General features: G+C 34.4%; 1 protein-coding gene across 3 annotated transcripts in view; it reads left to right on the top strand.

Annotated features, from left to right (window-relative positions):
• The window catches only part of SNCA (synuclein alpha), a 143,610-nt gene that overhangs the window by 21,526 nt on the left and 105,229 nt on the right, over positions 1–16,855 (top strand). For all 3 annotated transcript variants that reach the window (XM_041757920.1, XM_041757922.1, XM_041757921.1), the window contains exon 4: positions 865–1,007. In XM_041757920.1, coding sequence (XP_041613854.1) covers positions 865–1,007 — 143 coding nt within the window. The remainder of the gene's footprint in view (positions 1–864; positions 1,008–16,855) is intronic.

Below are 16,855 nucleotides of genomic sequence, written 5' to 3'. Positions count from 1 at the left end.
TTGCATCAAATGTGTAGATTGCTTTGGGTAGTATAGACATTTTAACAATATTTGTTTTTTTTTTTAATCCATAAGCATGGAATGTCTTTCCATTTCTTTGTGTTGCCTTCAATTTCTTTCATCAATGTTTTTATAGTTGTCAGAGTACAGGTCTTCAACTTCTTTGGTTAGGTTTATTTCTACATATCTTATTATTTTTGTTGCAATTGTAAATGAGATAATCTTAATTTCTCTTTCTGCTGCTTTATTGTTGGTGTATAGAAATGCAACAGGTTTCTATAGATCGATTTTGTATCCTGTGACTTTACTGAATTAATTTATCAGTTCTATTAATTTTTGGTAGAGTCTTTCAGGTTTTCTGCTTATAGTATTATGTCATCTGTATTGTTCATTTCTGATGGTAATGTGAGCACATATGTGTTGTATGACTCAGAAGGTGTGGTGAAAATGAATATGCTGATTTAAGAACTGGCATTGAAAAAAAAAAAAAAAGAAAATGAAATAAAGAAATAAATACCTGATACTACAATAGCTGTACTTGTGATCATTGCCTTTCCCTAAACTTTCCTTAATAATATGTTAACTAAACATCAATTGCTCAAAGGCTCTAAATTTGTGGTCATTACACTTGAAGCACGTGTTAATATCTGCATGATTACAGCAACATATCTTAGCGAAGATTTAATGTTTGTCTAAATGATACTCACTTAAAAATCTCTGAGGCTTTTATTTCTTCTGACACTTCAGTTGTTTATAATATGTGCAAATACAGGTCTTTAAAAGTTGACAGCTAGTGGAAGTGAAATTATTTTAAGTCCCTGTTGTTCCATTGTCCCTTAATCTGTTGTTCTGGATTTATCCCAGTGGCTGAGAAGACCAAAGAGCAAGTGACAAATGTTGGTGAGGCCGTGGTGACAGGGGTGACAGCAGTAGCACAAAAGACAGTGGAGGGAGCAGGGAGCATCGCAGCTGCTACTGGCTTTGGCAAAAAGGATCAGTTGGGCAAGGTATGGTTGCATACATTTTATGTTATATTTTTAAAGTCTCAGGATCACAGTGCATTTTCATGGAAGGCATTAGGCAAGAATAAGATGCTTAGGGTGGGCTGATTGACTCTCTTCTCATAAAAAAAAAAAGGACTACTTTTATGTGGGTATTCTTTTTGGAGGTATTAACCCAGATAAATGCCATGAAAATTGTACAGTAATCATGATTGTTTCATTTTCTGGAATACAGTTAATGAAATGAACAATGTAATAAATATCCAAAGAACAGTGACATTTCAGAAAGAATGGGTGCTTTCAGCATAGCTATGAATCTTGCAATCTCTCTTTGTTGGAATATAACAAATGCTTTGTGCCCAACTGATAAATTGTCAAATTGAAGATCTTTCATTTGATTTCTTTATAATGACATCATCTCTTATTAAATGGCACTTTTGCTTATAACATAGCAGTTCATTTGCAAATATATGTTTGTGGAGACTGAGAGTCAAATTGTATACCAATCAGAGATCATGGTTTTGGGGTGATTTTTAAATTCTCCAAAGAAATTTGACTGCATTTATTGACAAATATGAGACTCTAGTAAGATTATTCAAAAAATATCATGACTGTCATTTTAAACAGGTAAGTTATAGAAAATGAGGTGTCAGCTGGAAGATGAGATTTCATAAATTTTGTGACCACAGCAGCACAGATTTTTGCTGTTTCCCTGGCACCATGACCTCCTTGTTATTCCTTGTACAAATTGAGTACTCCCTTGTCCTGGCTCCTTCCCCTATCTGGAAAATTCTTCCCCAAGGTTCTATACTTGGTTCACTCCTTCATCTCCTCAGATCTGTGTTAAATGACACCTTTTCAGTGAGGTCTACTCTAACCTATTTGAGATTGAAAACACTCTCCTCACCTCTTGTGTACCCTATCTCCCTACTCTTTACTTTTTCCATTTACATTGAAGCATGTATCGCCTTAAAGAGTCATAAATATCTTATTTTTTAAAAAAAGATTTTATTTATTTATTTATGAGAGAGAGGGAGAGAGAGAGAGAATGCTTGTGCATGGGGGTGGGGCAGAGGGAGGAGAGAGAATCTCAAGCAGACTTCCCACTGAGCCCTGAGATCAATGACCTAAGCTAAAATCAAGAGTTGGGCACTTAACAGTTGAGCCAGCCAGGTGCCCCAACTTACTTTTTACATATGTTGTTTATTATTTTATTTGCACCCTACTAAAATATAAACCCCAGGAAGGTGGAATATATCTTTGTTCACTGATATTTCATGTGTCTAGAAGAGTACCTGACACATGGTAGATAATTAGAAATATTTTTTTTCTGATAATTAGAAATATTTATTAAGAAGGAATAAGTGTATAAGCAGAGTGACTTTTATTTCTGTGTCTAATAATTACATGCATTGCATAGCAACTGTGACTATTTATCTGAAAGTTATAATTGAAATGGTTTTGTAAGAAATATTTTGAATACTATAAGAAAGTAGCTTTATTTGCCAGCAAACTACTCTAGATTGTTTCTACCCCATGTAATTCTATGTGGCAGACCTGCCTTGATGGATCATTAAAACATTGATTTATAAAAAGGCAGGACTAAAAATCTGGGACATACAGAGATTTATCATATGTATTTATATCATCTGGGCAATTGATGCTAGTTATGGAAAATCTGAGCTGGGCTTCTAGTGTAGTTCTTCAGCTAACACTTAAGTGTATGGTTAATGATAGTAGTATTCCTTTGTGTAGATATGCTCTTATTACCTGTGCTAATAATCATACACATTTCTATTTTCCGTCTGACTTTATAAATTATATTTATAGCTTTATTACATTTCAAAATTAGGAGGGACCTCAGGCATTAGTACAGAGGCAATTAGCTTGTTTAATGTCCCACTGCTTCTGACAGTCTAATAGAAACAATGGATTCTTCTCAGGAATACACACAATAAAGGCTTAGGGGGACCTGGAAAGCCCATCAACAGACGAAGTCCATGATTTAGACCAATCCTGTGATTGTACAGATAAGGAAAACAGAATCTACAGAGGGGGAGTGAGCAGTCCAAGGTCACATGGCTGATTGTAATTAACTAGATGCTCATACTGCTTTTCCATCTATGTTACTTCCCCAAGCACTTCCTCAAAATTTACCTTCCTTTTGTTTTTTTATAAACTGAATTACAGACAACCAGATTTAACTGGAAAAATTCTATGCTTCAGAATATTAAGAAACCAGGGAAACGTGTACAAACCCCTTCTTACCCCTATTTAAGGCATACTATGTAAATTGCAAATAAGGCATGAGAGTGTTTCATTTCTTACAAAATTGGGCTTTTTTTTTTTTACTTTTCTAAAAACATTCCAATTTAATAATTTAAAGCAGAAATATAAATGATATGACAAAATTAACTATTTGGAGATATTTCTCTTACGGGTACTTACAAGTCCTTCCATATTTTTAATATGAAAATGAAGCCATAAAACCTGGAAATTGCAGCATAGTTATAGAAAAAAAAAACCACATTAAACTGAGAGTTTAAATGGCTGATTTTCATCCCTGCTCTGTCATCAATAGGCTGAATGACCTTTTGAGGATCTCCTAAGACTCTTTCTCATATTATGAGAAACTATAGCAGAAAATCGTTAAAGCCCAATTTAGCAGCGATGTTCTAAGTTTCCATTGAACTCAAGGAGGATGCTAATAATCTTTTCTTTCTGACCATATCTATGAAATGCCAAAAATGCTAGAGAGTTTAGATAAAATCTTTCAATTTGGTCATTATGAGATTTGAAGTAATGTAATTTCATCATTCAAACTCTGATCAAAATGATTCTGGTAAAGGGAAATAAGTAGATTGTTGTTGCTTTAACTATTTGTTAATAACTCCATTGATGTACTCACTCTTTATTCAAGAAATAAAGCTTGCTCACTATGTGTCAGAAACTTTGTTAGATATTGCGGTTAAAATGGTGAGAAAACCATACACAGTTTTTGTCTTCATAGAGCTTATCATCTGGTGACAAAGAAAATAATAATCATCTAATTACCACACAAGAAGTATGCCGTTCTAAACTATGAAATGCTATGGAGTACATAATGCAGAGAGTATCCCAGCTAGTATGGGGTAGGGATAAGGGAGAGCATTACAAAAACTTCTCTGAGGAAGTGATGTTTTCATTGAGATCTAGAAAAGTGACTGGCAATTAATAAACAAATGGGAGGTAGAGGAAAAACATTACAGGCAAAAATAACAACTTGAAGAAACCTCATGTGGTAGGAGACCATGGCAAGTCTAAGAGGACTGTAGCTAGAGCCACAGAAAATAAGGTAGAAGAAGCTGGAGAGATAAGTAGGGTCACGTTCTGGTTGACCATGTTGAGAATGTTGGTCTTTAAGAATGAAGGAACCTATTGAAAATATTTAAGCAAGGATGTCAGGTTATAACTTCACATGTTGAATAGATGTCTCTACTTGCCTGGTAGGAAACAGATTAAAGGGAAAGAAGAGTGGAAACCAGGGATGAGTTAGTGGGCTGTGATGGAAAGAGGAGATGACTGTATACTCTAAGGTGTAGGTGGGGAAGAGAAAGAAATAGATTAATTTAAAGACTATGTAGGAGTTAATATCAACAAGATTTGGTAGTACATTTCATGAGGCTTGGGGGAAGAGGGATGTGGTTAGCAGGACTATTGGATGTTAGCTCTTTGAAATGGATTAATGGCTGTGCCATTCTCTTGGCAGTTGGTGCCTGTCTTAAATATCAGCAACAGTGCAAAAGGAGTGGCTACATTGATGTTTAGTCCTTTGAGGGTATTTGGCCCATTACTCCCTGATTGATAGTGGAACAAATCTTTTTTTCTTTCATTCCCCCCCCTGCCCCCCTGCCCCTCCTCTCCCCTCCCCTTACCCCCTCCCCTCACCCCTTCTTGCCTGCCTTCCTTCCTTCCTTCCTTCCTTCCTTTTTTTTTCTTTCTTCCCTTTGGTGTTTTCTTTTTCTGTTTTTTAAACCAAGAGCTCTAATAGCTCATTTTGATTTTTCTGTTTTTATTTGCTAAATTTATCTCTTTGGGGATGTTTGCTTTGGTGTGTTCTATCTCCTTTTGATGTTAACAGAGAGATATGATGATATCTAGATATTTTTTAAATTTGAATTTCATATGACTGAAGCTATCTTTAGTAATAATTTCTAATTATAAGACATTAGATTAAAGGACAAATAGGATGTCTTGAATTTTAAGAATTTGCTTTATCAAATATTATTAGCTTCTCTACTGAATACATTAGAATAGTGCATCTATTGATCTATATATTTTTACCTGTGTGCACACAAGCTATACAACTCATTTCCTGAAGCTCATTCACTTGATTGGCATGGTAGAAACAGGCTGCAAATGTATTGACAGAAATGCTCAAGTTTTAAGTTCAAACAGTGATGTTATATAGACAAAATTTGTTTCCTACTTATATTGAGAACAAATTATCTGCTTGTACCAAGACTATTATAAATAAGCATAATGAGTAAGAGTTTTTCTGTAGTACATCTGTGTTTGAAATATATAGCTAGTAACTGCAACATTTAGTCCATTCCAATTGCTTAACAGTCCTTTGCATGTGATTACTGCTCAAATAAATCCTTACTGAACAAATGAGCATTTCTTTAGTGCTACTGGAATGCGCTAGAAGAGTTGGATCCTTAGTGTCCCTGAGGTCTGTACTTCCATAATTTTTTTCCTATTATTTGTAGAGAGTAAAAGTTCTACACATACCATAGAGCCACTGCCTGAGAAATAGTACAGCAGTCAGCTTCATTATCACATCCCATTTTAGGCACTGACCTATCTACGTGGAAATTAATAGGTTTTATTCAAGTAATAGGCTTGAAATATTCCACTTCATTTGTTAATTTTTTTTTCTTCAGAATTAGAGTGAAGTTCCTAAGCAGTGCCACTTTGAAAAAATTAGATCAGATTATAAGAAATTTTTACTATCCCCACACAGTTATCCAGAAAATACTGATTTCAGATGGATAGAAGCACGTATACTCTGTGCTCCGGCCTTCATTCGTAAGAGGATAGTTAACCAAGTGTGTACTAGAGGAGTAAAACAGAGCAGGAATGAAAAATATCATATTTTATAACATTTAAGTGTCCTCCTTACTTCCTTTGACTTACCAGAGCTATGATGTTTAGCTTGATGCAGACTTATTTTTAAATGCTTGAATATTATAGACCTATTAATTAAATAATCAGATGATGGATATTGACATCATCTAATTCATTTATACTGATTTCACAAATAAGCCAAAAATCACAGGCCATCTTTCAGATTTCTTTGAAGAAGCATATACATATCATAGGTGTAATCTTAATACTGTATTGTTTATAACAAAGTAATAAGAGATGTCAATGTTAGTGAAATACTCTGATTTACAGTTTATTCTCCTTAAGTGTTTTTTAATCATAGATATATTCTCTCAAATAATTAGAAGTATGAATCTTGCTTTTGTGCTTAACCTCTGAAGATAACCAACATTACTGTTAGTTATAGTTAAGCCTAAGCCAAAAGCTTGGTGGCACAGGGAATTGCCTGATTTGTATTTGTGGTGGGAGTGGCACATACTATTAATAATGTTGTAATCTTTGGCTAAAGCATGTCATAATAAAAGAAAAAAACCTAATTGACCTGATTGGTTTGTTTTAAACATGTATATAATTAGCAATATTTTTCAATGTGATATGTAAAAATACATATTTTAGGCTCATATGAAAGTCTAATATTACATAGAATCTCTCTACTTAGAAACACATCTATAATGATGGGCTTTCTTTGTATCTAATATTTCAGTGGGTTGAGGATGGATGAATCCAAATGCCCCTTAATATTGTAAGGTTGTAAATGGGAAAGTTCACAATAACTATATATAAAGTTAAAAGAAATTTAGGCTTATTATTCAGTTATTTAATGGGTACTTTATATATGCTGGACACCCAGGCACTCTAAGGAATACAGAGGTGAATAACACATGTATGACTCTTGCTTTCAAGAAATGTGGTCTAAGCACAGCAACTGACATATTTACCCCAGGATGAAAAAGGAACATTTCTATTTTTTGAGAATTTGTATGTATCTGCAACACATATATATCCATTATAGGGAAAAAAATGCTTTTTGTTAGGAATGAGAGAGACCTATACTTTCAATAAATATTACACTTTAAATTTTGTTTTTGTCAGCAGATTATGAAATTGCCTCACACACAGAGAAAACTGCCACAATATTTTACTTTTTAGACAGAAACATAAAAATATTTCTTTTTTTTTCATAAAAATATTTCCACCTGAATCCTAGCACCAGCAGTTAATACTGTGTAAGCATTATAACCCCATGATATATACATGACTACAAATCCAATTTAAGTCTTCAAAAAACCAATTGTGATAGTAGTTTTGTTTGTTAGAAAATGTATTATAGGAAGAATGTGATAGAACTGCTTCAAGGCACACCAGCAAACAGCTTTAACTCATATTTGTGAAATTGGCTCATTCCTTCTATAAATGCTTAATATGAATTAAAATTCTACTGAATGTGGGGATCCCTGGGTGGCTCAGCAGTTTGGCGCCTGCCTTCGGCCCAGGGCATAACCCTGGAGTCCCAGGATCAAGTCCCATGTCAGGCCCCATGCAAGGAGCCTGTGTTTCTGCCTCTCTCTTTCTTTCTCTCTCTCTGTGTCTCTCATGAATAAATAAAATCTTTAAAAAATAAAAAAAAAATTCTACTGAATGCAATGTGAGAGGAATGACCATATTTTATGAACCAGTCTTCACTTGGTTCATGTGGCTAACATCTATTGCTAATATCCTTTCACATGCAAAGAAAAGATGATATTTGATAGTTTCATGGATCAGATATTATTATATAAAGAATCATTTCAAATTTAAGTGTTTTCATTTTAAACCTCTGTTACCATCTGAGCCATATTTCCACCTTATAATTCAATGGAAAACCTTAAAAAAGAATACCAATATGTTTAGGTGACAGGAATAAAGGGGATAGATATTTATTTATTATGACATGCAGTGGTTGTTTCCCAAACTTCAATGATAATCAGCTTTTTTGTTTCTAAAAAGTAAAGTAATTTTTTTTTTTTGCTGCTTCAAATATAGGCTTTTAGTTTTCCAATTTTCAGGGAGATGTTTAATGGTGGTGTTTGCTTTATCAAGAGAAAATAGACATTCAAAATACACAAAAATCTAGGACAAAATATGTTTACTTGAATTCAAAGGAACAGAAATAAGGTAAATGAGATGCCAATTGTGTTTTGCATGTAAATATGTAATTATAGAACTAGAGTTGAATGATACATCTCATCAACCCAATTGTTGCGCAATGAGGAGAAAATGAGCAATTTGTCAATTCAAATAGGAAGTAATTCTTTTTTTTTTTTTTAGGAAGTAATTCTTTTATAAGAAATTTTATCAAAACTTTGCAAAACATATAAATGTTTAAGTTACAATTTAAATATTTCTCTTTGTCAGGTGATTCTAGAATTACACGGTTATTTTGAAAATTCTCAAAGTAGTATTTATTTATTATTATTATTTTTAAAGATTTTATTTATTTATTCATGAGATACACAGAGGGCAAGGCAGAGACATAGGCAGAGGGAGAAGCAGGCTCCCTGCGGGGAGCCTGATGCAGGACTTGATCCCAGGACCCAGGATCCCAGGATCATGGGCAGACACTCAACCATTGAGCCACCCAGGTACTCCTCAAAGTAGTATTTAATTCTTAATGAGACTATAGTATACATTAATAACAGAGAAAACTAAGCTAGAAATTATGTTTGTTGAATAAACAATTGAATGAATGAATAAAAAAGTTTTTTTTAAAGGTAATTTATATTTTATCTTCCTGATTAGACATGGAAACTGTCTTACTCTTCTTTAGTGTTCTTTACACTGCCAAAAAACAGTAAATCTATTTGGAACTCAATTCATAAGAATAAATTCAGTTGGCAGCTTTGTGAATTGTGAAGAATAATATAAACTTTTAATTTAAGAATTTTAGAATTTAAGATTTTAATAGAATTTAACTGTCTGACAAGCCATAATAGCAAACTACCTCCAATTTATATGTATATATTTATGTATATGTATGTATGTATGTGTGTGTGTGTATATAAATATAAATATATATATATTTATATATATATATATACTTTATCCTATTTGTTGGAAATCTAAAGAGTGGAGAATTGCCCTTTCAATATTTCTATTTCATGCTACCGGAGTTTTCTCAGCATGTATATACCATTTTGTTTTAAAGGTCTAGTTTTTGGTCAGTAGATTATGTATTATTTGCTATCTAGTGAAACTGGAGAAGGCATGTGCTCCTACCAATGGTCACTGAGTTAGGGGATTAATACATTTGTCATGCAAGGCACACAATGGATTTAAGAATGTTTCATCTTTAAAAAAACCCTTCATCTTTAATTTTTAACATTATGACATATGTAAAGTAGGCACTTTTAAAAAATAATCTCAACTAAATACTAATAACTGCTTAACATAATGATCCTTTCATAGTGTTCTTCCTGCAAAGGAAAACTAACACTTGTGAGTTTAAAACAAAAGCATTTCACAAGTTTTCTAATTAAAGCTGATCTATATCTGTTCTTTGACTCATCATAGTAGCCAGCTGGCCTTTATCATTATACTGGGTTCCTGGTTTATCTACGTCATTTGATTTGGTCATGTGTATAGGAAAAGCATGGCTTAGTATGCAGGGCATGAGCCTTAAGTCAGGGAACGTGGAATTGGTCTTCTGTTTCTCCCTCTGCTAGATGATTTCATCTCACCCCTCTAAGCACAGATTTTCTCATCTGTGAAAAAGAAGTGTTGGATTAGATTAGTTCAGAATGTTTTGAGTATGTTTAATGGCTTGAATTTTAGGCCAGTTTGTTCAATTACACATTGCCAGACCTCTGGAAACTCATTTAACCTTTCTAAACCAAAACTCTCTATAACTGGCCAGCCACTGAACAGTCAGTGTGAATGAAATGATGTCAAGTAGACAAAAGATAAACAATCAATTGTGATATGTTATATAGTGAGGACATTTTGTTAAGAAGAGCCTGCATTTTCTTTGAATTGTGTTGGGTATATGATTATAGGTCTTGTTCATATGTAAGCAAATTGTAAACACAGAAAGTGGAAAAACCATTCAATGAACATCCTACTTTATTTAGCTAAACACAGGGAAGTCACACTACTATTATTTTTCCTTTGATTTCTCCATTGTGTTCTATTGAATATTACGCACATGTAATTAGAAAGACATAATTTCAGGAAGCGCTAGAGTAAATAAAATTTAAAAATTTCTCTTTTAAGTGGAAGAAAATCCCAGAGCCCTAATATCTTGTTAAAGGTAGAGTTGCTGTCTTATCTAATGTCTTCTTAATACCAAACCCATGGAGAGTGGGTCTGGCTGGATATTTAGTGGAAGGCAGATTTGAAATGCCGCAGGCTGACTGACACTGTCCCTACTCACTCTTTTTTTCCTTTTCTTAATAAGACTAGTGTTTAGGTCCAGGGTTAGAGGACTTAGAGATCCTCAAGACTCAGCATCTCATATCTAAATTGTATTCTTTTATAGCTATTTTCTGTAAGATCTCTTGGAGAAGTCCAAAGAAGTGACTTTCTTCATTCGTATGAAGCTTTTGTACCAAATCCTGATGAAGCTCCCTTTCTGACCTGAATAGAAATAGGTCTAAGAATTGGCTGTGGCATTTTGGCACCCCTTCATTTATACTCAAAGACAAAAAAGTCTCTTGATGGAAAGGAGGCCAGGGAGCTTTTTTCTGAAGCAATTTTCTACACCAGAACTTTCTATGGAACAATTCCAGAGGTGGTATAATCGTAAGCTTCTCTTACTTTGACATCTTCATAACAGGCACTAAGGCTTAGTTCATAATCTTTAAGGGCTTGCATTGAATCTTATTTTAGTTATTTCCAGTGTAAAACAGTCTCATTGTTATAAATATTCAACCAAATACAAGATTTATTTGTTGCCAGAGCTTGACATGAGCTCAAAGCTTCCTCTCCCCAAGTTTGCTTGAAAATGGGATGATATGTCTGCAAGGGGGAAAGAAGGAGGGATAAGGATAGCAATATCCTTGCTTTTGATCGGGCCTGGTTTTCATTCAGCACAGCCACTAATATCCTGGGGTGCCTCTCTGATGTGGATGTTCTATGGTCTAAATGTGTCCACCTGTCCCCTTGTAACCTCAGGGGTCAAGGACAACCATGCTCTCCTGCCACTCCCTGCCTCTGTCCTCCAGACTTGGCCACCAGAGCCTGTCTACTCTTCTTTCTGCCTGATCTGGACGCAGGGAAACCTAGGAATCTCTGCCACACCAGCCTCAACTCTCAGGAATCATGGCCTGTGGGGGTGAGGGGACCAAGATTAAACCTTCCAGCTTGGTATGTCAGCCCCCCTTGTCTCTGTGGTTATTTGTTCATACTCTGTTATCACTGGGAAAACTAGCAGATCCTGCTCTTCAGGAAGAGTCCCACCAAGGGATGAGATGTGAGCCTTCCCAGGGCACAGACCTCTCCAACCTCATGAGTTGCCACTAGTCTCTATAGAGAAAGTTTCAGGGGAAAAATAGATTCTGATGCTCCACCAATAATTTCCTTCACATCTATTTCTATGGAAATCTCTCTCCTCTTTCTTTTTAAACTTTATTGATGAAAAAATAATGAAGGGACCAACACTTGAACATTTATAATTTAGTTTCATTGTCTCAACTGTAAGCTTATTTCATACCAATCCTTGTGCCTCCTGTTTAGATATGAAATAGGGAATTACCTATTACAGCTTTTATCCGATGTCACTGTGCCCTCAGTTGGTGTTTCACATTTCTAATAACTTTATGTGAGAGATGTCCGTTCAATCACCAACAATATGTTTGGAGAATAAGTTGATACAAATCATTCCTGAGGACATGCTAGAAATCTTTATTAAAAGATTGAACTTGTGGATATTCTTTGACAGTTTTACTTCCAAGAATTTAAATGATCATAAATTAAATATAAGGATATTCATCTCAGCATTGATTATAATGTTAAGTTGAAAAAAAGTTCAACATTTGACAGTAGGGTCTTAGATAAAGTTAGAGGTCTTAGATAAGGCCTAAGATATGGTTGATCCATACAGTGGTATGTTAAAATGAACATATGTTAAAATGAACATACCACTGAGCAGCCATTAAAATGTTGGCATAGAAGAATAATTAATGGAATGGAAGGATGCTCTTGTTGCATTAAGTGAAAGAACAGATCACAAAACAAGATGAATAGTTTGTATAGTATTACCTATTTTCATTAAAAATAATATCTGTGTATGGTATGTATATAGGTATGTATATATACATGCATACATATATATATGGAGAGAGAGAGAGCGCGCTGAAGTAAATGCATCAGGCCCTCAGTTTTTCTCAATGGAGGACTCTCTCTTTACATTTTCCAGCTGGTTAATACTTTGCTTTGGGGAGCCTTCTCATTCACTGTAGGAAGTGTCCCAGCCTTAGGCATTGCTTGTAAGATGCCAGTAATGTTCCCAAGGCATAACTGCAAAAAGTCCGCCCACATTGTCCTTGAGGAAACACTGCAATAGACCACTTCTGGGTCATGGATTACATTCATGTAATTGTCTCCTCTTGCTTATATTTTCTTCAATTTCCTTTAACAAGGATGTATTAAACTCATAACAAAAGCATAATAAATAGTATTTATAATATTCCACCTTATTCAGCATTTATGTGACTAAACATTCTGCTACTTTGACCACAGTTAGAACTTAAAGAGGTTAATTTTCCAACAAATTAGAAAAAATCAGCATCATGGTTACTTAAAAGTACAGTTGTATATTTGTTGTTCATTTACTATTTATTCATCAATTCATCTGGTCCATATTTGTTGAAGTCATGCTGTGTGTAAGATGCTATGCCAGGCATTATCAGAAATATAGTGATATTCAAGACCAATTTCTTTTGCTATGTCAATGACATCTAGCTGTTAATCATGATGAGTATATGTAGAGTTTCTTAGTCTATTATTGTTATAGATTTGAAGATTTCTCCCCCAACCTCCTTATCTTCCCTTTATGTTTGAAGTGAGGCTGTCTCTGAGTGAGGTATCATAGCACTCATAGTCTCTTATTATTTCTCAGAAATAGAAGTCTGGTTATAGTCTTTCATTTATTTCTCTTGATCCCAATTATCAAGCCAAATTAAAATACTATTTCAGCAATTGTCTTTTTGCTATCAAATAATACTGGGTACTACATCCAAATTTCAAGATAAATTTTAACAAAGATTTTTCGAGGAGTAATGGGTTGCATTGCCTGAATGAATTTAATATTTTATTTGTTCTTTCATTTTGGCAAGTTTATCTGATCATGAGAGACCTTACAATTTGACTTTGCATAATTGTAATGCAAATCTTTTGGGCTCTGAGAAAGCTATCAGTATCTTACATTCCTGTATCCTTAAAACTTAACCTTTCTCATTTTAATATGCTTTATCCACAGCATGCCCCAATCCCTAAGCTTGTGAATAACTTTTAATGTTTTTATTAACCTGATACATAGGGAATTGTAAAATTATTCTTTTTGGTAAACTTTAAACAAATTTTTTGTTACTTTCTATTACAATTAGATAATCCATCCACAGTGTACAGTTTATTTTATATATGAATAAAGGCCTTGTACCTGGACTGAGAGGGCCTTTATAGTCTCTAGTTTTCCCTATAACCTCTGAATCTCTCATTAGTAGGTACTGCCTTTTTGTCATAACTAGCAGATCTGATCATCTCAAATTCCTAAGGTCACATTTTAAGATGTATATTTGAACCTAGGAGTTTATTGAAACATAATAAGAATCGACTCATTGATGGACATATTCGAGATACATAGAATTCAGTTGCAAATAGAAATTTGAAACTAATTGATACCTTTAAAAAAAGAAACTGCAAAAGAATGACTTGGGAAGGGTAGCAGTTTATATTAATGTTTAGTATTGTATATGTGTGTGTATATATATGAATGTGAGCATGGGGTGTGTGTGTGTAAAATGAAATTTGTGGTAGCATTTTCTTTGGAAATCTACTCGATCTTCTTAGCGTTCAACTCTTTTTATAAATGCATCTGCATTGATCTATCTTTGGAATCTATGAAATGGCCTTTGGCAGTATTGCCTTTGACATAATTTGGAAGTTACTAGCTCAATAAATTCTAGAAAATTAGCCAGTGGCTGTCTCCTACCCATAGAATCAAGCCCCAAGGCTTAATCTCATTATTCAAGACCCTATTTTATTTGACCTCTCTTTCTTTTCAATCATATATTTCACAGTCATTCTACAGAACTCTTCAGTTTAAGCAGATCCCCAAGTATTTTCAAAATCTCTCTCAGTTACCTTAAACAATATGTAACTTTAACTCTGCTTTACCTCTGAGAAGGCTTTTATGCCTCCTGTCTAAATTTTATCAAGTCTAAACTGTCCAGCTCAAGCCTCCAGAACTACAAAAATCTTTCTCTATCTGCTGTAATACATCGTAATTTCATTTTTCTTAGCCTTCATAGCATTTGCAGATCTACCATTCACAGTTGGTTACTTAGGTGAAAATACTGAAAGAATTTTTTCTGCTTTTTCTTTTACATTCTCCAGCCAATTCTTTATTATCTGTTCACCTGTATTTCACAATATGCCCAGATCTTACCATGGTTTCCTTTTCCACTGCCACCTCCTGAGGCTAGCTTTCCATCAGTTTTTCATGTAGACTCCTTCCCTAGTATCCTGAGTGACCTCCCTGCTTCTACTTAATACAATCCAGTTACTCTGTTCTCCATCAGTCACAATAATTCTTTTGAAACAGAAACCAAAAAAAAAAAAAGGAAAAGAAACCAAATCATCCCTCCCCTGCTGTCACCCATCTAGTGGCTTCCTTTCACTCATAGAATAAAATTCAAATCCTTACTGTGGTTTACAGGCCCTACATTATGGGGATCTCATTAAGTCCTATGTCCTATACCTTTTCTCCTGGTGCACTGCCCTCCAAATATGCTGGCCTTCCAAGCACATTTCCAATACTTAATAAATATATATAAAAGGAGTTGTATTCATTTAAGTGTGGACTTCTTCTGAAAGCAAAGACAAATGTTATAATCTTCTGAAAGCAAAGAAAAATGTTATAATCTTCTTCAAAACAAGCTGACTAACCAGAACTTCTGATCTTGATTTTAAAAAGACAAACTGCGAGAATGTGTAAAATGGCAAAGATCATTACTTGATTCCAATTTCCATGTGATTTTTGGTGCATATTAGTGATTTGGCATATGGGCCAAATGTGGGCCAATCCTAATAAAATTACTTGTATCTTTCATACTTCTCACAAAAGTTTCTCCTTTTCCGTACTTGTGTAGAAATTCTAGTTGATTGTACATGGATACATGACATTAACTTTCTCCTTAAGAACAAAGCAACCCTTTCACTCATAAGATAAATCTTAGAGATTTAAAAAACTGCTTATTACTATACATTATTCATATTCCATTAAATGTTTTCTTAGTAAATCACTGAATTAGATTGACTGTTGGACAGATGGGCAGAACCACATGCATCCAGTATTAGGCAGTTGGTGAGCTCAAGATGCCAGAAAGATTAGGAATATCAAGGCAGGAAGCCTACAATTGCTCTCAAAAAGAACGATCCTTTTGTTCCTGACTCTCCACCATGTGTTTTCCTTTGTCAGTGATACCTTCCAAAACAACTTTCTGCATTTTGTGTCTAAATATACTCAATGTTTTCTCGTGATAATTGATATGTAAATAATAAAAGGAAATGTTTAGGCAGATTGATAAAAAGATTTTTTCTTCCTTCTGCCTTTTATGCAAGGATGACAGCTATGAAATGTATGTTTCTTCTGCAAGGAATGTGACAGTGTTCAGCTGCAAGAAGATGAGAGGGAGAGAAAGACTGCATATTCAGGAATAGCATGTCATTTGTCACTGCCTGGACTCATCAGCCGTGTGGAACTCCAGGAAGCACTGGCTGAGATGTCAGGCTCCTTTATTTATTTCCTCCAGAATACTTCAGCAATACAAATTTCATTAGGAGCAGAGAAAAAAGTTAAAAACTAGTTAGCCTTTGTGATATGGAATAGTCATCTCTGAATATTGATCAAGATTCAAAAGGAAGGCTTAGTAACTTATTTTATTTGTGGGCTATGCTGATTTATCTAGAAAATTCTAATTTCAGGAAGTATCTTTGGGTGTAATAGATCTTCTTTATAGCAAATGAGGATCCATCCAAAACTATAGATAAATTCTGTCTACTGCAATGTGTGATTTGGTGGAAACCATTGAGTTTGACAGTTCTTCCTCTATAAGAAGGAATCAATTGATACCCTTCAGCAAAATTGTAAGGGCCAATTGATTCACATCCAATGCAAATTTTGCATATATTTGCTCTTTCTTAATCCAAAGTATATCCCTCAGGTCTAGATGTCAGCGAAAATTGTGTAAGCAAAATGACATGAGGGCCTTAGTCCTTTTCTATATCCTGTCCTCAGATCCCTTCTAATTGATAGAGTAAAAATTGAGGAGCCTGAGAGAAGCCCTCTGTGGTCTTATCCTTCCTGACTCACAGTATGGTGATCATCCTCACTTTCTATGTTCAGATAAATTTGGATATTTGCTTGGACTTAATACTTTCTCTCATATTAACAATTTTGCAAAATTAGTTATATAAATCAGCATGCCAAATTTTGCTTAATTTATCCATTG

Source organism: Vulpes lagopus, chromosome 6, assembly GCF_018345385.1.
Source record: "Vulpes lagopus strain Blue_001 chromosome 6, ASM1834538v1, whole genome shotgun sequence".
NCBI lineage: Eukaryota > Metazoa > Chordata > Mammalia > Carnivora > Canidae > Vulpes > Vulpes lagopus.
Note: the sequence above shows the minus strand (reverse complement) of the source record. Positions and strands in the feature narration are given on the sequence as shown.